At 47.9% G+C, this 22,133-nt stretch overlaps 1 protein-coding gene across 1 annotated transcript; it reads left to right on the top strand.

The window, feature by feature from the left end:
• Positions 1-458: 458 nt before the first annotated feature.
• LOC119444746 (phosphoribosyl pyrophosphate synthase-associated protein 1) lies at positions 459-19,883 on the top strand (the record flags this gene model as incomplete). Its single annotated transcript, XM_037709096.2, has 4 exons — positions 459-792; positions 18,412-18,482; positions 19,260-19,406; positions 19,672-19,883. Coding segments are annotated over 4 exons (711 nt in total), but the record flags the coding sequence as incomplete, so codon positions are not given.
• Positions 19,884-22,133: the final 2,250 nt, after the last annotated feature.

A 22,133-nucleotide genomic window follows, 5' to 3' on the forward strand; every position in this document is an offset into this window, starting at 1 on the left:
TAGTGCTGCTTTGAAAGACCAAGTCATGTGAATCAATCAATCATAACAAGCTGCCTTATTTCCACGAGCCGTTGCTGGAGTGTCGGGATGCAGAAGCTTAAAGGAAAAAGCACTTTCCTCTAGCTTACTGACAGCTCATTCCCCTTAATTTGATGTTGTTTGTTCAGGCCGCACCATTTTTTTTTGTTATAAATCAGTTTAAAACTTTTTACATGATGTTGATTCATTGCATGTTATAAGCCCAATAGTTTCATGCCACATCTCACCAGAGGCTGCTGCTGCGATAGTAGTCTTGTATGGCATGTTCCTCCAGGCACTTGTGTTCAGGGGTCCTGGTGACTCAGTAGTCCTACTGGCACTGACATCTTTTAGTACAAATGATTCTATCGAACCATTATCATTCATGTTCATAGCACACCTCACGAATCTTTGTCCTAGATTAATTACATGCATATTTTTTAGCACTTTGCAGCAAATGTTTTTTAGGCCTCTATGCAGCCACATTACCGCCTGACTTGGCCCTTGCGCTGCTAAACTCTACACATCACCATCCTTATTTCCCAGAGCCCAAATCTTTACTTCCTGTGCAAGCTCCCCGAATCTATGCGCAAAATGTTTCACTGTATCAATTTGCGAGTAGTCTCTTCTATTGTTTTCCTTTCTTCACAGGCATTGCGGTGATCCACGGTGAGCAGAAGGAGTCCGAGTCAGACATGGTCGATGGCCGTTACTCTCCTCCGACGGTTCTCGTGTCTGGGCGCACTATGGAGGTTGGCCTCGACATCATGCCTGGTAGGCACCATGGCCAAGGCCGCCCTTTCGTTACTTGTAGGTGCAGTTATGAACTGTACTACAAGCACTCAGGGCAAGCCTTGCTCGTCAACACTGTATTGTAAGCATTGCTCTGGCGTTCAATCCTCTGGCATCGGCAGTTTGCATATGGGTTGCGCATGCAACAGAAAGCTGCCATTTGAAGCCGGAAGCTAGTGACAGTGAAAGCAACAAAGCGGGGTTTTGTGCTTCAAGTGAACAGGATGATGACACTGTTGTTGATTTTGATACTGTAAGTGATGATTAAGAAAGCGAGGACGACATTGACCATTTGTGGAAAGGACAAATTCCTATATCTTACTTAGTGAAGAGGCAAGAAGTTTGCACCTTAGATATGAAGTGAATTGGTTGCTCACTCGATTGTCTGTTCGTGCTATTCGCCTACATGGACAATCATCGCCAATGGTTTCTGCATAATTTCTTGTCTGTTAATCTGCTCCAAATGCGTAATTTCGTGCTCCAAGACCAAGTTTTTCTTCCCCGTAAACTGCCCCAAATTGACTTTACTGCTCCGAAGATTTCCCCAAATCCTATTGCAGCACCCCTGATTGCACTTTCATTTCAGTGTGAGAAATTTCGTCAAAATTCAGCAGCTGTTCTGTGGAATTAGAGCACATCTGCGGTGTAGCACAGAATACAGGTCCCACATGGGGGGCCAGCACATTGTTGGCCCGTTTAAGGCCAACAATGGGCACCTTGTTTTGGTGCTACTGAGGGTGCACTTGAATAGGAATATTGAGGGTTGGGCACCAGCATAGGTCATATCTTAGAACCGAATTCCATGAAGAGGAATCGTTAAAATACTGAAACGAAAACTTTGTGCCCCGCTGTATAAAAACAAATTTTAGGTATCTGTCATCTCTACAATTATGGTATGAAGCCTCACTTCCTGAAAAGCACCGCAAATAGTACCGTATTTGCTCGCATAATGAACGCACCCCCAAATTTGCTACTGTGTGGTGCCACGAACGAACGGCCGTGCTATAGTTTTTCGGAGAGACTGGGATCTTTTACTGTCGCACATGTGTTTAAAGCAGGCGCACTTAAACTCAATGCCCGTCCATGGCAAAGCCATGACAAGAGAACACTGGCAGGAAGCATGCGGTAAGAAGAGGCTGTGCATTATCACAGTCGCTTGGGACCTGACGTAAGCAGCGAGCGCTCTTACCACATGCTTGCCACCAGTGCCAGCGTATAGGCACCGCGCAGGCTCTATAGAGAAAGAAAAATGGCAACTGGCTCTTCACAACAGTACTTAAGGGGGGACGCGGCTTTCGCATCGCGAAAAATGACCGAAAAATCGATTTTTTGTTTCGGTTTCTATAACTCTTTCTCTACCCGATTCCGAAATATCTTCCCTGAAGACCGCGTAGAAGTGCTCTAAAAAGTTTGTTTTATTGTCAAGGCGACGTGAAATTTCACGGAAATCGCAAGAACACGGCGTTTTTCAAGCCACGATATCTCCGCAATGGCGCGACCGAGCGCTGCCATCTTGGTCTCATCAGAAAGAGCATTTCTCCAACTTCAAATTTGCTGCTTTCGCGGTCTCTTCCAAGCAAAAACAAGCGCAGAAAAAGCAAAAGTCCCGAGGTCTCGCGATGGTTCCTGATTGGTGGCGCGCGCCACGTGACAGCTAACGTCGTCTGCTAATCCCGGAGATAAGTTCGCCGAGGTCGCTATTGCCCGTATCGCGAGTTGCTCCATAGTTTCGTTAGCGGCTCCGAAGGCGTACGGGGCATAGTTTCGCGTAGGATCTCGGCTGTGATCATGGATCGGCCACAGTACAAGAAGAAATACAAAACTGCACATCGATTTGGCAGCCTAAAGCGCAAGTCTCCGACACCCAAAAGGAAAGCGTCGTCAACAGCTTCTAGTGCTGACTCTGCTGATGTTCAGTGTGTTGCAGAGATGGTGGACACGCCTCAGTTCCGTCCATGCATGGACGTCTCGGACCCTCAACCAAGCACCTCGTGCGCCGACGTCTCAGACCCGCGAATACGCACCTCGCGCGCCGACGTCTCGGACCCTCAACCAAGCACCTCGCGCGCCGACGTCTCGGACCCTCAACCAAGCACCTCGCACGCCGACGTTTGGACCCTCAACCAAGCACCCAGGGCGCCGACGTCTCGGACCCTCAACCAAGCACCTCGCACATGGATGAAATACAGTCGAGAAGTGGCAGTACAATTCAGGCTCACTTGGAGCCGCGCTACATATCGCTAGAAGCTTCGCGTGCCCGTGCCGAGACAGTGCAAGCATCACTCAGTTCTGTTTCGGCAACCGAGAGAAAACTGAAACTCACAGGTGAGAGTGACAGATGCGCCGATGTGGAGCTGGCAGATGAGTTTTTGGTTGTGCAGGTCACAGCATCGAATGCTTTGTACAAGAATGCTTTGTGCCATGAGTGCTCTCAGCCAGGACTGACTGTTCATTTGGGAACAAGGCGTGGGTTGGCTGCACAAATGTTACTGACCTGCAATGCCTGCGGCATTGTTGCTAGTGAATGGTCATCATCGCGAGTAGAAGGTGGTAAGGCTTTTGACGTAAATATGTGCTCAATGCAAGCAATCAAAACGCGAAGGGCAACTGCTCTGAATGACTTTTGATCAATAATGAATGTTTCACACAGAGGCTTGCACCAGGAAGCATTCGAAAAACATCTGAAATCAAAATTCAGGTCTGCTGGTGAGGTGGCTGCAGCAAGTCTCTTTTATGATGCTGTGGCAGCTGTGCGGAAAGCTTATAGTGAAATGGAGTCAGCATTCACAAAAAATGTGACCATAGTCTACGACGGCGCATGGATGACACGGAGTCATACATCTCATATTGGTCTGGGCACAATAATTGAATTTTACACTGGGCTGGTTCTTGACTGCGTTGTGCTCTCCAATAGATGCCATGGATGCACACTTGGGACAAAAGAAGACGATAAAGGCTACAGTGAATTGAGAGAGACTCACGTGTGTCAAAAGAACACTGATGCGAACTCAAGCCGAATGGAGGTCGAGGCAGCGTTGATCTTGTTAAGAAGGTCACTGGAAAAAAATGACCTCCACTACACAACCATTGTTTGTGATGGTGATAGCCGTACTTTCCAGGCCCTTTGTTGAATGTAATGAAGCCGTACGTCTTGTCTTCACAAAGAGGATTTTTTCAATCATGTGAAAAAGAGGATGGGTACAGCCCTGCGAACACTTGTCTCAAAAAGCAGAAGAAATAAACCAATTGGAGGGAAGGGTGGCCTGACCCAAGACCTAATCAAAAAGCTGACGAATTATTATGGTATGGCCATATGTAACAATAGTGAAGTAGACGATATGCAAACGGCCATAATGCCAACCTTCTATCATATCGCTTCAACAGATGACGAGCCTCATCACGAGCTCTGCCCTCCAGGACCCCTGAGCTGGTGCAGACACCGGGCTGCAGAAGCTGAAGGTAACATTCCGCCCCAACATAAGTACAAATTGGAAACGCATGTTGCAGCTGCATTGCTGCCAGTGTATCAACGCCTCTCGGATCCTCAACTACTCAGCCGTTGCCAAGGCAAGAAGACTCAGAATGCAGCCGAGAGTCTCCACTCTGTCATTTGGTCAATTCTGCCAAAAGAGAAAAATGCTTCATTGTTCGCAGTGGAGACAGCTGTCAGTGAGGCAGTCTGCAAGTACAACGCCGGAACTCTTCGTGTGTACAGAGAGTTTTGTGCCTCACTTGGCTTGAGCCAGGAAACCATTCTCTTCAAAGAGCCGCAGAAAAGGATGCCCTACGGAGAAAAAAAGGCTTCGAAAAAACATCAGACGAAAGGCTGCATGCCCAAGAAGCCCCGCATTGCTAAGGACACCAAAGACTACAATCCTGGTGCATTTTAGAAGAGTGGAGGCAAGGCCAAACTTTGGAAGCCTTTTTCTCAGAACTATTTTTTTTTTTTGCCTTTCTGCTCAGTTTCTGGAGCTGATATCTTTGTTACTGTGTAGCCTATTTTGACTGTTTTTTTTTTTGCGTTCCTTGGGCTACAGTGCAGGCCGTGACAGTCTTGCTTTTTTATCTTGACGTTTTATAAATTTATGATGTGACTATTCGTTCACCCCGAAACTGTGCTCAATGTGAAGGTACCATAAAAAATGACACTGCAGAAAATTCGTGTTGCGTAGAAAAAAAAGCAAGACTGTCACGACCTTCAGCACGCATTTGGCTATGCAGTGAATACTCAACAAGCCTTCTATCGCGTTTCTTAAGCTCCCCAGGCCCTCCAGAAAGTGCCAGAATGTTCAAGGGAGAAAAATGCTGCCCAATAAAATGTTTTCGAGGTATCACTCTGAAACTTTTATAGAAGCATCAGGGAGACATTCTAAACATTTGTGCCAATTTTCATCAAAATCTATGAAGAAATAGGAATTGATTTTCAAAGCCACGTCCCCCCTTAAGGGGGGACACAGGTCAGACCCAAAAGGTAATAAATAAAAAAAAACGAATTTTGAAAAATAGCATTTTTGGAATCTAGATCTATTATTCTGCCTATCTGCCAAGTTTCCAATCTCGTAAGGTCATATTTCAGCCAAACCATCAATTTAAAAACAGATGGGGCACCTGATTTTTCGCGTGTGTCAACACTAAAACGACACACATTCATTGACGCCGCACTCGCATACCAGTGCCTTGAGGGCAGCCATCTTGGTCTTGTTTGAAAGAACGGGGTTTCGGCTTCAAATAATGCGCGCTGCCGCTTCGTTAGGCTTGCTGGTTCAATACAAAAACCGGCGGCAAAAATAGATGAAACATGCGTTCTCATTCGCTGTCGCATGCACGTGACGAGATAACGTCACGTGATTGGTTGGGCCCACTTCGAGCTGTCTGCTAGCGGCTACAGACGCACAGTGCAAGATGCCATGTTCAATACGATCATTGTGTGACTACCCACGACGATGCCTCCTCCACTTCGAAACTTTGACTCTAAGCACAAGTTTGGAAAGAAAAGGAAGAAGTCCATGCTCGACAACTTCAAAAAACGCCCCACCGTGTCGCAAGTCGTTGAGGACGAGCCAACAACTGCGTCAAGCGACGGAACCGATGGAGCCGACCGAGCATTAGGCCTAGATGGTGCGACAACGAGTAGGTGCGACGAAAACGCCAGCCGCGTCCGTCGTGACACTGTTATGCTGCGCCTTCAGATTTGGAGATACAGTTAAACCTGCTTATAACGAACCTCCATATAACGAATTCCTGGATATAACGAAGTTTTTCAATTCCCCGCCGTTACTCCATAGAAGCACATGTATTTGAGACCTCTACGTAACCAAGTGGCAGCGGGAGACCCCCTCGATATAATGAATTTTCCCCTCCGAACCACCTAGAGATTTCGCCCCAAATTTTGTCATTTTTGCATGAGCAGAAACTGAAAGCACCTTCTCTGCCGCGATGGAATGCGAAGCGAGCGCACGTGTGCGTGGTGCGTGTGTGCGAGGCGGCCCTGCAACCCTCGACCCGGCGATCTTGCCGCCGCGGACGTGACCTTTCCCCCTCCCTTCATTCAAATCTGATCCTGCCGCTTGCTGCAGCTGGCCTAGCCCGCCAAGCCGGCACTCTTTCCTTTTCCAGCTGATGTTGCCGACGCGCTGGTACACGCTGTGGCACATCAGAATCGATGAGCGCTGACACGCGCTGTCAAACACTGGCGGCGTGAGGAAGCGCCGCTGGAGAAGCGAGCGAAGTGACCTTCGTGCTGTTGTCTATTGCTTCAACGCAAACTGAGCGCCGAGAACACACAGCACGCAGAAAGCTAGGAGCCGCTGACGCACCTACACTGCTAGACTCTGCCCCAACGCAGATCGCTTTCAAGATACGGCCTGCGCGACTGCGCGCCGCCCCGCTATCCCTCCCCCCACGCTCCCTCGCCGGTGCCTCATGCGCAACGGAAGGCGCCTTCCTCCCTGCTTTTCTTGCGCGCGCGAGATTTCGACGCGGTCGTCGGCTCCCCTTGCACGTTTTCACTCATGCATACGGCACGCGGCGACTGCGTTATCGCCCGTATGGCCACACTAGCGGCAAAAACACGCAGCAAAAACGCATGTCAGAAACGCGCGGCAACGCGTCATGCCGCGCGCAGAAAAAGCGGCAGGAATCGGGGGTCTTGCGGCGTGCCGCGCGAAATGGTTTCGAGACCCATTTCTGTGGCAAATGCCGCATGCCGCGAGATGAAGAACCAATCAAGAGCGACGAGGGTGACGTAACGGCGCCATGAGAACCGGAACGCCGCCGGTCCGCGCCGGGTTTTCAATCGACGATCGTCGTCTCTCGGATAAAACAACGAGTGCTTGCGGTGTTGCTTGCCCGTTCGGAGAGCGCGGGAGATCTTGTTGCGCTGCCGCGTGCCACGGTGGCCTCGCGGCAAGGCGCTGACGCGCAGCAACTTGCCGCTCGCTGCATGACGCGCGCGTTTATTGCCGCTAGCGTGGCCGTACCCTTATATACGGAATATCTATGAGGCAAAACCAATTTTAGGGCCACAACGCGTCATGGACACCATCTTTATATAGCAAATTCGGATCTCAAGGGCCATACTTTTGCTGGCGGAAACCGAAAATACGTCATAGGTTGTCGCCCCCGGCACTTTGGGTGGCCAATGCCATCGTCAAGCCACCAAGCCAAGCGACATGAAAAGTCAAAATGGACGCTCGGGCCGGCGCGGGGTGGCAGTTCGCAACGTATAATGCTGGAACGGTCCCACAGTTGCGACGCAACAGCGGGGTTACCAATGCATTGAGTTCTATGGGAGCTGTGCCGGGACCGGTCGAAAACGACGTAACAGCCGGGAAAACGCAGCCCCCGGGAACCTAACAGCGAGGTTCTACTGTAACACTATACGACGCTACGACGCCATCGTGACACTCGCTCTTCGTTTCCGATGCCTCGCGCTTGTGCGAAACGACACGTGTCCACGCATCTGGTACCGGGTTTGACATTCCGAGGATGAGTGCTTCGACGAAAACGGAAAACGGGTGCGCGTTACAATTGAGGGCGCGTTAGAATCGAGTAAATACGGTAAACGTTTATTTTTTGAATTTTCGGGCCGAACCTGCATATAACGAAATCCTCTTTATAACGAAGTTTTTCGGGAATTTGTCAATTTCGTTATATCCAGGTTTAACTGTAATCGACAGGAGATCCGACGAGAAACTACAAGAGCTCGCCTCAACCGCAGCAGTGATCCGTAAGTCGGAGATCTTGTCCGCTGGCAATGTCGCGGCCAGCCCGCTTGACAATACTGTTTTCACTGTGGTGTGCCTGGAATTGGTGAATGCACTGCTGGAGCATATGAATTGTTATACATGCGGCGGTAGCGCGAAAATCAGTCTGAAGGAGCGCAAATGCGGCCTTGCAGTAAGTCTGGTGCTGATGTGCTCGAAATGCGGCGACAAAGCGTGAGCGTGGAGCTCGCCGCGTGTGAATGGGACTCAGAAGGTGAATTCGTTTACCGTTAATATTCTGGCTGCGCGCGCGATGCAGAGCACGGGCAATCGGCAAACTGCGTTCAACGATATTTTCGCAGCAATGAATATATTGCACCACGGGCTGCATATGAAAACGTGGCAGGGGTACGCCAAAACGAAGTTGACGCCTGCCGCGACCTGTGCAGCTGAGACGCTTACAACCGAATGCACGAAGTCGGTCCGGCAGCTTTACAGCCAATTAAACTTCAGCAACCCGTGCAACGTTGCTGTATCGTACGAGGTCTTGGATGATTCGCGGGCACAGTTCGCACATCGCTGTCAGCGCCGTCATTGAACTTTTTACCGGACTTGTGCTGGACTACGTTGTGCTGAGCAACTTTTGTGCCGGTTGTCAGCGTGGGCCAAAAGTTGGTGACCCTTCATACGAAGAATGGAAAGCCAGCCATGAGTGTCAGAAAAATATGGATAAAAAGGCTGGTGTAATGGTAGTGGAGGCTGGCCTCATTTTATTCAACAGATCGCTGGAAAAGCACAGCCTAAGATACGCAACTGTGCTATCACACGGTGACAGCCGTACTTTCTTGGCCCTAAAGGAGGCCAAAGTATATGGCTACATCGAAGTTGACAAAGAGGATTGTGTCAACCATGTCCATAAGAGGATGGGGACAGCACTACGTAACGCCCTGTTAACGCACAAGGGGCCTGGCTCTAAGCCACTTGGTGGAAGAGGAAGGTTGACTGGAGATTCGGTCAACAAATTGAGCTCTTAATATGAATGGGGTCGAAGTCCCACACTGGTGACATTGAAGCCATGGAGAAGGCTGTGATGGCAAGCTACTATCACGTAACATCAAATGATGTCACCTCAAATCATAGCCTTTGTCCAGAAGGTCCCGATTCCTGGTGCCGGCAAAATGCTGCAAAGGCCAACCTGTGCCGAAGCACCACTACAATTTACCGACTTATGTCAGCAAGGTGTTACTGCCAATTTACCAATGGCTCTCTGAAAAGATGCTGCTTGAACGTTGCCAGCGAGGCAAAACACAGAACAACGACGAAAGCCTGCACTCGCTAATATGGGCGCTCGCACCGAAGGAGCGGCACGCCTCACTCTTCAGCGTTGAGGCTGCTGTGGCGGAAGCAGTGACGAAATTCAATGCTGGGTGCTGGAGAATCTCGGCAAGCATTTTGCAAGAACTCTGGATGAACCCTGGCCAAAAGTGTGTGCAGCGCATGGATGAAAAAGACCGGCGCCGATCAGCTGCATCTGAACACAAGCATGCATCGGCAGAAAATCTGCAGTGCTTATTCAAAAAGCGCCACAGAGGTGCTAATACCCAAACTGACTATGCCCCAGGAGCCTACTAATGTTTTGGGAGTGTGTACGTGTAGACATTTGTGACGTTTCATAATTAAATGTGACATTTGTTTGTTTTCTTGATTTTCTCGGAATACTAATTTTGCACACCCAGCAAGACATTTACTGTGATATAGCAGTAGCTATCATAGATAGAACATTAATTCTTTTTCCAGCATGAAGCTAGATGTTTGGATCACGCAACATAGGAAGCAGTTTTTTAAGTTCCTTTGTTTAAAGTTTTTTAAATTTGTCTTTTATGTGACTAATGCATGGCCATGTTGAAAACAATGCAGTTCAGTTTACTATAAAGTAAGAAATATTGATCCAATCATAAAAGTGCTTCATATGTTGTGTAGCTTGTGCTTTCTGCTATTGGTCCATATGTCATTTGTCTATTTTTATGCAGCAGTTATTTGTCTATTTTAGTGAGAACAAGACATTGTTTTCTTGATTGTGTAACGAAATGATGAACCTACAGAAAAAATAACTGCACTTTAGAGTCAGGAGAAGAAACTAAACAAGCATGCCAACTTTTATCAAGTTTGGTTCATAAATAAGTAATGCTAATTTTAATTACCATGTCCCCCCTTAACCCAGTTTACGGACTCTACATTCTGTGCGTGATGCGTGGCAGGCAGGTCGTGGTGCTTGTGAAAGTCCAAGTGAAGGAGGGGTGCCGGCACATGGTTGGCGTAGTCTGTTGCTCGCTTTTGTTTCCATCTTTGGTTTCCCTGTGTGCTATGGGCCCAAGGGCCCAAAGTTGAGTTATACTCCTTCTTTAGGACAGAGAGTATCTGCTCACAAAACGGAAACGCTGATTGGATATGAATAAACTTTGACATTCCGATGAGCAGGACAGTCGAGCAAAATAGATGCATACAACATGCTTTGTCAAAACTGTTGCCGAAAAGCAGCGCTTCAACGTGATGCTTGCGATAACGACAGATGGCCGGAAGTGGCTGCATGAAGACGAACTGTTTAGGAACCACAATGTGGATGAAGCGGTCAGCGACCTGGACAACAGGTGTGGTGGTTGCGACGCGTGGTGAAGTGCAATAAAAATGCTGTTATGGTTTGCAAATAGCTTACGTCTATTTTTACTGCAAAGATACGTTATCTAATGCATTTTTCAAATAATTACCGTCTTAGTTTTCAATTTTCGCTGTTTCGAAAAAGTTCCCATAAAATTTACCCCTCACAATAAACGCACCCCCAACTTTGCTTTGATTTTTTTTTGGGAAAAAGAAAAAGGTGCGTTCATTACGCGAGTATATACGGTAATTCATTATGGCAACAGTTTATATGACCTGTTTGAAATGTGCATCATGTGCCGCTTTGGACGTGAAAAGGGAGATCATCATGTCATTGAAAGCAGAGGTGGTGGTCGCACGGTATCGCAAACAACTTCGGAGCCCGCCAGTCAGCCCGGTGTGGCGATTGAACTTTGAAGGCCATACAGTGACCGTGTCATTGATAACTGCCAAACGAGCTCTTACAATTGTGCGTTCTCTTGGAAGCACAGGGGACAATGCCCTTCCTTGTTGTCTTGTTGAGTGACGAATGGACTCAGGTTTGTGAGTCCATCGAGTCTGCTTTTTCATGTCTAAAACCACACTACTGTTGGCTGCTGCTTTCAGCTGGCCACATCAAGTGACCATGCAAAAGGCCTTCCCAGTCTGATATGCATTTCACAAGGAAGTGTGGGTATCACTCAGTCTTTTCACCGAGTGGCTTTTTCACTGGGTGGCGAAAAGATTGTCATCCAAACTTTCTTGTAGAATGCGTATCGGACTGGGAGGCCTTTTGTGCTGATGTGCTCTTGCTGATGGGCTATTGCTAATGAACAGCCGTAGTTTGCACGAGCTTTCCATATTCAGTCAGCAAAACTTGAAACACACACATTAATTTTTACTTCATGGCATGTACTGCCCTTCATATTCAATGTCTTGTTTGAGAGCATCCGCCAAAGCAGTGCTGTTTTGATTTCGTCCACATTCTAAATGTCCAATGACGCAAGAAGTGATTGCGTTCTCAATAGAAGCGCACTTGCTGGGATGCACCACAGTGTACAATGTATCAAATGCGGCAGTGAACGGGAGTTCGATACACATGTTGTACAGTGCTATATTTTTGCATGGGGCTTCCAAGAAGATGTTACAACTGTTCGATACAGTCTGCTCATGTTCTTTCCACCTCAGTTATTTTGACTTTTCTCTTAATTTGAACGGACTGAGAAGTCCTGGCAAGAAACCATACATTGCTATGAAAAGGAAGACTTGGTAGAATACGATAGCATGACTCTTGGGGTAATTCGACCTCCACTGACTCCAACAGGCGCCACCTATGCATGTAGCAGTAGTAAGTAAAACTTTGAAAACGCAAGAAATTCAACAGTTGATGCTAATTCTTTCATCTCCTTTCGGAATTTTGTTAGCGCCGACGACACTGTTAAAGTTTCTGGGCCGCTCATCGGCGACAGCACTGTCGGCAACGTGACAGTCCACCGGCGTTTAAACATGTTGGCATTCTTTGGCCACATGTTGCTTGATTAACATTTCAAGAATTAAGCAGAACATTATGGACTACTTCGGGCCATAAAAAAGATTTTGATTCACTCATTTTGCCGTGATTTCTTGAGGTCCTGGAAGGGTCAAATTAAAGGGAGTTGGCTGTGTAAACAATAACTGATATATCCTAGTTTGATGTACCTGGGATTGACTGTATATTGGTTCTACTGCATTGTTTATTTGACCGCCTAGTCAGCAAAATTAAAATGTTACTTTTGTCTACTAAGAAGTATTTCAGTTGGACTCCTACATTTATGCACTCTTACAAAAGTTATTCACGTATTAACTTTTTCCCTACCATGGAGAAATAAGTGTTTTCTTAAGGTTACGCCAGATTTTTTTTTTTTCTCAAGGAACTACCTCGCTCAATATTTTATGTAATCAGGGTGTCTAGCGACCGGGAAAAGTCGGGGAATTTTTTGCCAATGGGAAAAGTCAGGAAATTGTCAGGGAATTCGTCAATCAAGCGAGACAAGTCAGAGAAAACCGTCTTGGGGCCTGCCCACACTATTAATGACTTGCACAGCCGATCGCTTTGAACGAAACGCTAGCGTCAGGGCAATGAAATTTCCATAGAAGGACGATAGGAGGTGTTAAACTTCCACGCTCAGTCTTTTTTTTTTTATGTAGCGAATGATGAAAGTGATGCATTTTGGTCGCGAATATTGAAAGCAATGCTTTCTTACGACGTCAGGAGCCAGAATTACATAATCGAAGTGGAACACGGCATGTTTTCGGTGTCACCTATTTTTGCGCCATCGTTTGCATGCACTGACCTCTAAGAAAATTAGTTTGCACGTTCTGGCTGCAGAGGCAGGGTGTCACATGTAAGAGGCCGCCGGTGGCGCGAAAGAGAAGAGCACGCGATGCCTGGTGTTTGGAACGGCGCGAGCGCGCGAGGCGCACGAACCGAGGCATAGTCGAGAGATGAACGGCGCTGTTCGTGGAGTTTCAACGTGGCACCGGGTCAGGAAGGTCGCATCTCCAGCTATGTTCTGGCGACGGGAGACTTGGGGGTCTGGTTGAGTCCGCGACGCTGGCCGTCCAATGTGTGGCCGTCGACCTCGGCAAGTTCGGGCGAGGCTCCTGGACGAGCTGCAGCTTCTCACGGCAGGACCAGGCACCCCAGAGAGGATCCCCCTTCTGCGGCAGACCGGCACGTTTGATTCTCCTCGGGACGCCACGTCGGCACTCTTGAAGAAGTTGCGACGCGTCCCGACGCTAGGCCTAGGCAGGTGGGCCTAAGCTACGGCGAACGCCATCGCTAACGGCACATCACCAACGAGATACCGACGAGCTCACCACCGTCAAAAGAAACAACGCGAGGCGCCGACACCTACGACACCCTGAATGCTGCGGACGAGCCCGACGCAGGTTCGACAAGAACTTCGCGACGACGATCTGTAAGCCCACGTTTCCGATTGCGACGCAGTCAGGCCGGATGCAGGGTGGCTAGACTCTAACGAACCCGCGCTAGGACTGACCTAGAGACTTCTAGGCGGAGCTAGGCTCCGGAACTGAGATAGTCCTTTTTTCAGTAGCTGCTATTTAATCTAAGTTTGTTATTTAAGTTTGAGTGAAGACTTTTGTTAAATCATAGTTTAAGTTTTGCGTGCCGTTAGTTTTGAGTTTCAGTGTTGTGTGTTGCGTGCTTCCACCTCTCCTGTACATATTAAATCCTCGTTTGCCGTGCCGCCGGTCGTGTCTCTCCTCCATCGAGAGTAGCGCATGCTCGCAACTCTCCGCACTCCCAAGTAAAGGTGACACAGGGTAACGTAGCATATCGAGCTGAGCCACGACAAGCCACACGCAATAAATCCAAAATGGTGACGTCCCTTTGTTAATACAGTGTGACTAGGCTCTACTACTACTGAGACTGTGTGAATTGTGAGCTTTGCGTTTTCGCGGACGTTTTCCCGGAGTCCCTGCGTAGTGCGAACTGCGGTGTGCGACGGTGTCGGTGACTAGGTGCTTCTGTGATTTGAGGTGAACATAAACGTATATTTCTGTGACATCATATTCTGGAGAGAAGAAATCCGTCGGAACTGCAGCATTTCAGACGCAAGTATCAGTGTCGCATGCCGCAAAATATTTTTCATCGAAGATGTCAGGAGGCAAGAAGTGTTCCTTTAATGTGGACTGGACGAACCCAAGTGTCTCCGACTATGCAAGTTGGATTAGGTCTGTAGAAAATGATCCGCACCAAGCCATGTGTACAGTTTGCCGGAAAACGTTTTTGCTGAGCAACATGCGTCACAGAGCTGTTTCAAGTCATGCCTCTAGTAAGAAGCACATTGCTGCATTGAATTTTCTCAATAGTGCTTCCCACCCAAAGCTATTGTCATTTTTTAAGAGCCCGACGGACGCCTCGCCTAGCAGTAGCGCTGGATCTGCGCCTGCTGCTACCGAAGTTGCAGTGACCATAGCTCCTGTGCAAGTGTCAGTGGGAGGTTTTTTGTTTAAGAACAACGTGACTAAAGCAGCAATAATTTGGTGTCTCAATACCATAATGACACATGGATCCTTTCGTTCTGCGGCAGCATCTGTGGCACTTTTCCCACTGATGTTTCCCACTTCTGAGGTGGCTGCAAAAGTTCAGCTGGGTAAAGACAAGGTATGCTACTCCATTTTCCATGGCATTGCGCCGTACTTTCGCAATATGTTGCTGTCGAGCCTCGTCAATGTCGAAACAGGCTACCTTACCTGGTAGTCTGTTTCGACCAGGCGCTGAACAAGGTCACCCAGAAACAGCAAATGGATTTTCTCATTACGTACTTGGACGCTGCTGACGACAGCGTGAAGACTCACTACCTGACGTCTTGTTTTTTGGATCACACGTGCACTGAAGACTTGGCGTCAGCTTTTCGAAAAGTGGTGCAGGAAATCAAAGGATCGAAAATCCTGCAAGTGTCCATGGACGGGCCAAATGTCAATTTTAAGTTTTTGAGGTCTCTGAAGGAAGAGCTTCGCGAGTCAGTTGAGAGCCATATCCTCGACATGGGAAGCTGTGGCCTCCATGTAATCAATGGTGCTTATAAAGCTGGCTACGTTGCATCTGGCTGGGATTTAATATAATTTCTTCGAAGCGCCTACAACCTGTTCAAATGTGTTCCTGCACGTCGCGCTGACTTCGTCAGCCTCACGGGGTGCTCGAAATTTCCCCTTGAGTTCTGTGCAGTGAGGTGGCTGGAAAACAGTACTGTAATCTGTAGGGCACTGGAGATTCTGCCACACCTCATTGTATTTGTGCTGCAGTGTAAAGAAAAAGCGCACAAGAGGCCAATGTGCTCAAGCTACAAAGTGTTCGAAGAGGCTGTGTCTGACCAGGTCTTGTCAGCAAAGCTAGCCTTTCCTCTTTCTATTACTGAGGAATTGGAACCCTTTCTGCGTGAATTTCAGACGGATAAACCGATGGTTCCATTCCTATTAGCAGCACTAGAGAGCATTCTGCGTTCACTGCTGTCGAGAATTGTAAAACCGGAAGTTCTTGATGCCGCCGACACGATCGCCAAGTTGATGAAGATAGACGTAAGGATACCAGAAAATGCAATAAATGTAGCTGCATTCGACCTTGGGTTTTCAGCAAAAAAATGAGCTCCGCAAGAACAAGTTGTCACAGCTTCCAATAATGAATTTAAAAAAATGCTGCATATCATTTGTCAAGGCTTGTGAACAGAAAGTAGTGGAGAGATCGCCGCTTAAGTACAAATTGGCCGTGGGTGCAGGCTGTTTGGACCCTGTCTGTGCATTGTCTTTGTAGGCTGGCCCTAGGCGGCTTACGCTGGCACTTGAAGTACTTTCCGAGCACCACTGGATGAATGACTGGCTTGCAAACAGAGCGAGCCCATTGCTCCTATGTGAAGGTGTGCTCAGAAAGCACTACACAGACACAGCTGGCAAATTTTGACAGGAAGCAACAGAGGCTGGATACTCTGTGGACAAACATATGTTCCCAGGATCACAAGGAGCTGCAGTTCTTTGTGAAACTTGTCTTGTGCTTATCTCATGGCAACGCTGCGGTAGAGAGAGGCTTTTCTGTCAACAAGGAGTGCCTTGTTGAGAATTTGAAAGAAGATTCTCTTGTGGCACAGAGAGTAGTGCATGATGCGGTCTTGGTGGCAGTTGGTGTCGCTGAAGTAGACATTACCGACAGGATGGTGAAGACAGTTCGCAGTGCCTACAGCATCTACAGGGAGCAGCTGCAAACAAAGAAGAGAGAGCGAGATGAAACAACTGAATTGGAGAAGATGGAAAAGAGAGCAGCAGCTCTGATCAAAGAGCTACAAGAAAAAAAGCAAAGGCTGCTCAGTGAAGCGCAACTTGAAGCCTCTATTCTTCAGGACGAAATAAACTCTCTCAAACACTAATTGAAGTGCAGTTCGAGAATGAGGGCAGTTGCAATAAATATGTTTTCCTCTACAATGAAATGTCTTTTCTCTACCCTTTTTATATGCTTCACAGACCATTTACACAAAATGGTGTCTGTTGTATAGGTCAGGGAATTTTAGCTAAAATGGTCAAGGAAAACCTGGAAAAGTCAGGGAAATTGAATTCTGCAATTTTCTAGACACCGTGGACTAATACAGTCGAATCTCGGTAATTCAAACTCGAAGGGGCCCGGAAATTTGTTTGAATTAAAAGAAGTTTGAATTAAAGAAAGGACGTATTTTTTAAGTATTCGAGCACGAATGCACGAACGGTGCGAGTTGTGAAATATCGCGGCGCGCAACTGCCCACGCCTGTCAACGGTTCCTGATAACGGCAGCAAATGAAACTTCAGGGAGCAGACAGTGCCGGATGGCGACTGGCGGGCGGGCGGGCGGGCGGGCGGGCGGGCGGGCGGGCGCGCGCGGAGACCGTTGAAGGTGAGGGGGGAAGGTGGCAGGGAAGCTGTATTGGCCTTGGCAACTCCGCCGCTTCAGTGGCAGTAGTTTTTGTGGCTCCCCTTGCCTTCTCTCTCAGCTCCCTCCCCTTAGACTGTCTCCGTGCACGCGACAGCCAGCGCAGATTAGCCCACCCCCTGAAGTTTCGTTTTCTGTCGTTATCGGGAAGCGAACGTTGCCGGCGTGGGTGCCGCCGGCCCGGTGCCAGCTTAACCCGCTCCCTGAAGTTTCGTTGTCTGTCGTTATTGGGAAGCAAGCATTTCCCAGCGTGGGCAGTTTCGTTGGCCATACTGGGCCTCCGCTGCTGCATTAAGCGGTTTCTTTTGCTCTATGGCAGTGTCAGAGCAAATGCCGGTCGGAGGCGCCGCCGCGTTATTTGGCGCACTGCTGAGAGCAGTGTCGGTCCGCAGTATGTTCGAATTAACCGTCGCAAATGCTTTTTCGTTCGAATTACCGAGCGTTTACGCTTATTAAAATACACATAACTTTGACGGGACCACAGCGTCAGTTTGAATAAACCGACAGTTCAAATTAAGCGTGTTCGAATTAATGAGATTCGACTGTACATAAACAAAAAGTAGAGTGAATGCACTTTTCACGCGTAAAAGTTTTATTGACGAGGTGCCTGCCTAAAAAGATATGAATTGTCAAAATAAAGATTGCCGGGTAAAATGGAACGAAGTTTGTAAAGATACGCTTTTATCTACTAAGAAAAAAATGTAACAAAAATTACAAAATGTATACAAAATGTATTTCCATCTTATAGGCACGATCTCTGAAAAAAGTTTATTTTTCATTGAACAGGTATTCCACTACAAAAATTAACTGCAAGCACAACAGTTGGGCGTGCCAGGCTGCAGCCGCCGATGTTCCGGGCTGGTTTGTGTCGTCGTCGCTCTCAAAGTCCGACAAAAAAGCAGAACCCTCGGACTCGCTGCTGCACGATCCATCGATAAAATCAGCTGCAGACGCAGCAGAATCGAGATCTGCAATCTTTCAAAGCGCACGCGCTGCTCTTGGAGGTGGTCATTTTTGCTTTCTACTTTAACGATCGTGAAATTTCGGACCGCATTCAAAAGTTACCGCCTAGCAGGAAAAAAAGCGAACTGCTTAGCAAACAAAAATATAGTTGGCCTCCTTCATGTCCGATGGCACAGTGTGTCTGTGAGCAGAGCAGAAGGTCTCGAAAGTGGTGTTTCAAACCATCGATAGCGGGCTAACAATGCCCAATGGGCGCGGTGCGGAAAGAGTAAAAAAATAAACCAATATTTCTATGCCATATTTGGCCACTGAATTTCAAGTCTACTACTTTTCTTTTGCAGTGCCTGCAGCAAAGGAGAAGCCACCAATCTATGTGGTGGGTGATGTTGGTGGCCGCATTGCCATCATGGTGGTGAGTATTTAAAGCGAATAGCTTTCTTTGGCTGCTGTGTACATTTTCTTGGGTGTGGCATCTTGCCAAAGAATGAGAGCAACACCAAAGCAGTGGCGACAGCCCTCCTCCTCTCCCGACACTCAGTCCTGCTATGGTGGCTGCGGGAAAGCAGAAGGGCTGTCACCTTCCAAACCACCACTCAGAAACCACACCTCTATCGAATCAGCTTTTGCACTATAATAACGCTACAGATGTGCTCGTTACTGACTCTGTTCTCTACAAAATCGCACAACAGAACAAACAAGACTGAACTAGTGCACTTTGTAGAACAGAGGAGGGAGTTGTATGCCTTAGCGCAGCCACATTTCTTCTCAGCAACCACCGCCTGGTTCAAGCGTAGAAAAACACACGAAAGCAGTGTGTACCCTGGAAAATAATCTCCTATGTTTGCAGCTCACCCTTTGAGCTTGCCAACTGGCTATACAGAAAATCACTAAGGGATTCTTATCAGAGAGCATGCTGGGTAACGAGGCATTTCCATATAAGTTGGGGGTAAAGGCAGTCACAGCGTCTGCCACAGTAAGGTCTGTTTTAAACTTTTGTGGGGAGACTCCTGCACCCCTTCAAGGGCGTTCCATGACAGCCTTAACCAGTATAATTTTAATTGGACTGGGAGAGGCAGGCGTGGAATCACTAGCACTGACTAGTTTAGTTATGATAGTTCGCATGAAATGAAGTTAAAAAGCCTGTCCTTGCTTACCTAAAGTGCCGCTGCACCTTGACTTTATCACCCAGGATGACATGGTGGATGACGTGCAGTCCTTCGTGGTGGCTGCCGAAGTGTTGAAAGAGCGTGGTGCCTACAAGATCTATGTGCTGGCCACCCACGGACTCCTCTCTAGCGATGCACCGCAGCTCATCGAAAACTCTCCAATCGACGAGGTCAGTCGGTCGTGTCAGGGGTCTACTTAACCGGTTCCAAATGCTTAGAGTGAGCAAATAACTTTTGCAAAAATCTGAAAATTGGGCCAAGTTTCATGAAAGGAATAGTTTTCATTTTATCCACAAGTAGCACGAAAAGCTACAAAGGAAGCCCGTACGCGTGCCTCGGAAAGAAATTGTTGCAGCTCTCAACTGGTCAACAATTATGAAACTTTGAGAATACAGAGCAATCCCACTCATTGGCGGTGTGCACCCTCCTGTGCAGGTGGTGGTGACCAACACGGTTCCGCACGAAGTGCAGAAGATGCAGTGCCACAAGATCAAGACGGTGGACATTAGCGTGCTCCTGTCCGAGGCCATCCGGCGCATCCACCACAAGGAGTCCATGTCTTACCTCTTCCGAAACGTCACGCTCGAGGACTGAGCACACCTGGGTGTCTGATTTTCAGATGGTGGGTTGTGTACAAAAGCCTTGCTCTCAAGCAATTCCTTCCCAGTGTTCCTTCATCTTTTTTCAACATTCCTTCAACTCGGCGACTGCGGAGGGCTGCAAATGTGCAACTCAATAGAGGAAAAGTGGTGCTAGCGTCCTACCGAAACAAAGTGGCAGATTCCACATCAAGTCCGCTTCCATTATGGAAGTGCCTAGTGGGACAGATGGAACTCATTTAATTATCGTCAGTCGTTCTGGCTCTCTTGCCTGCGGTGTTGTGCTGGTTTCCCCAGCTGTGGCGTTCTAATAAGAGTGGAATGCGAAAATGCTCGTGTACCATGCTTTGAGTGCACATTAAAGAACTCCGTGTCTTAGCTATTTTATTGTATATCCCAGCCAGCTGTCCGGGTCTTCGAATGATGATCCACGAAAGGTCCTCGGACTCCCTAGGTTGTCACAGCGCGATTGCTGATGCCGACACCGTAGCTCTCATTGTCGCTGTTGATTTGGCCACGCGCTTCTTTGTCGTTTTGTATAGGAGTCTTTACTCTGCAGCAGTCCTTGTTAGGTGGCTAGAAGGGGAGGTGTGAATACCGGCGGCGCTTTCCTGCGGCCGCGCATGACCCCCTTGCGCACCGATGCCACCAGGGGAAAATATGGCGCTACCGCCACGCCGCGGTAAGCATAGCCGCGCCGGCCTGCCGGCCTCGCCTCCGTGCCTTCGCCGTCAGTTTTGGTCTCGTCGCCTGTTTTGGATGTTTCTCGCGATACATAGCATGTTTGCACAGCATCGTCGTGGCATTGCCAATTGCCATCCTAGTATTATTCACGAGGCTTTTCACGCTAGCTCAATCTGATCACACCGTCTGTTTTTTTTTTTTTTTTTTTCTCGTTAGGTTTATCGTTCGCGACTTTATAATGGAACTGCAGTCTTGATACCACGTCGCATTCCTGCCCTCTCAGAAGGTGCCGTGCCCACAGTACTTCCGAACTTGCCAAAATACATAAGCAGGACTCTGACGAAAGAAAGAAAAGAAGAGATGTCTCACACGCTCCACGGGTCCCAGGTCGGCACGCAAACCACTCCGGTATAGGTAGTTCCGGGCCTATTCTGACCCTGTATGCCAGGACCTCTACCATATTTCGACGACCTTCTCTGAGTAACGATAACAAGTATTATTAATTATTATTATCTTTACAGAGAAGGCAGCGCTTTGTCCTATTGACAAGACGGGGGGGAAATGCATGCCCACCACGGCAGACGTGGAAGGCTGTAAATATACAGCGGGATGGAATGCCCAGTCCAGTCGCAGAAGAATTGTTCATTATCGAGCTTAAGCGACCTTTGGAACTGTGGTCACTGCAAAAGTTTAAACAAAACATTGCTCGTTACTGGACTGCAGAGTTTGCAATGAACGAAATGCCACACCTGTTGTGTTAACCAAATGGTAGTGTTCATTGGAGAAGGACTTGCCAGCTGTAGCATCTGCTTAGCTGGGCAGCTTCACAACGAAACCGTTGTGGAATCTAAAGAACAAACAGAAGGGACCTTGGGGGCCTTTTATATCTATCAGAACCATTCTACAAGCTGGTCAATGCTCTTAATTGAAAACAAGCTCACTCGTTTGCATGCCAAAGCTGTGGCAGAGTTTATGCAGTTCATCAATTGGTGATGTGCCAAAAATTGGTTGCCTAGAGCATTCTGCTGCCCTGACAGCATCAGTTGTACGTTTTTATTGCGTAACAAGGATTCATTTTTTGCTTAATGGTGTCATTCAGCAGGGCACTGAGAATAAAAACTAAAAGCACTGAAATATTGCGTGTTGTAGATCAAATTTTCCCATAGTTGGTTTCCTCACTTAAATAAACAATTTCATGACCAGATCTGTTGCTGTCTGCAATCATAGTAAATTGCTTATTTGAGTGTCGAAAGGACATGCTACACGTCTGGCAAGCGCTGGCACAAAGTGGTTTGTACGTCGAGAAGTAACATAAGGGTAATTGACAAAAAGCGGCAGTGACAGGTCTACGTACGGCACGCATAGGTGATTACTGCTGACCTCGACGACGACGCGGTCGCACTTGAGTAGTCCGAATGCAAGGCACCTGTGTGCCGTAAGGTTCAGTGCGCGTTCAAGAACCGCAGAAGTGGTCGAAATTATTCCAGAGCCCCCAGCCCCTAAGATCTGATCCGGAGGACAAAAAAAACGCGTCTGAATCTATCGACGCAATGCGAATGGGCCCGTAAAATCTCAGGAGTATGATGTGGGCTGATAAACGTTGATTTCATGATA

This window comes from Dermacentor silvarum, chromosome 3 (assembly GCF_013339745.2).
Source record: "Dermacentor silvarum isolate Dsil-2018 chromosome 3, BIME_Dsil_1.4, whole genome shotgun sequence".
NCBI classification, from domain to species: domain Eukaryota; kingdom Metazoa; phylum Arthropoda; class Arachnida; order Ixodida; family Ixodidae; genus Dermacentor; species Dermacentor silvarum.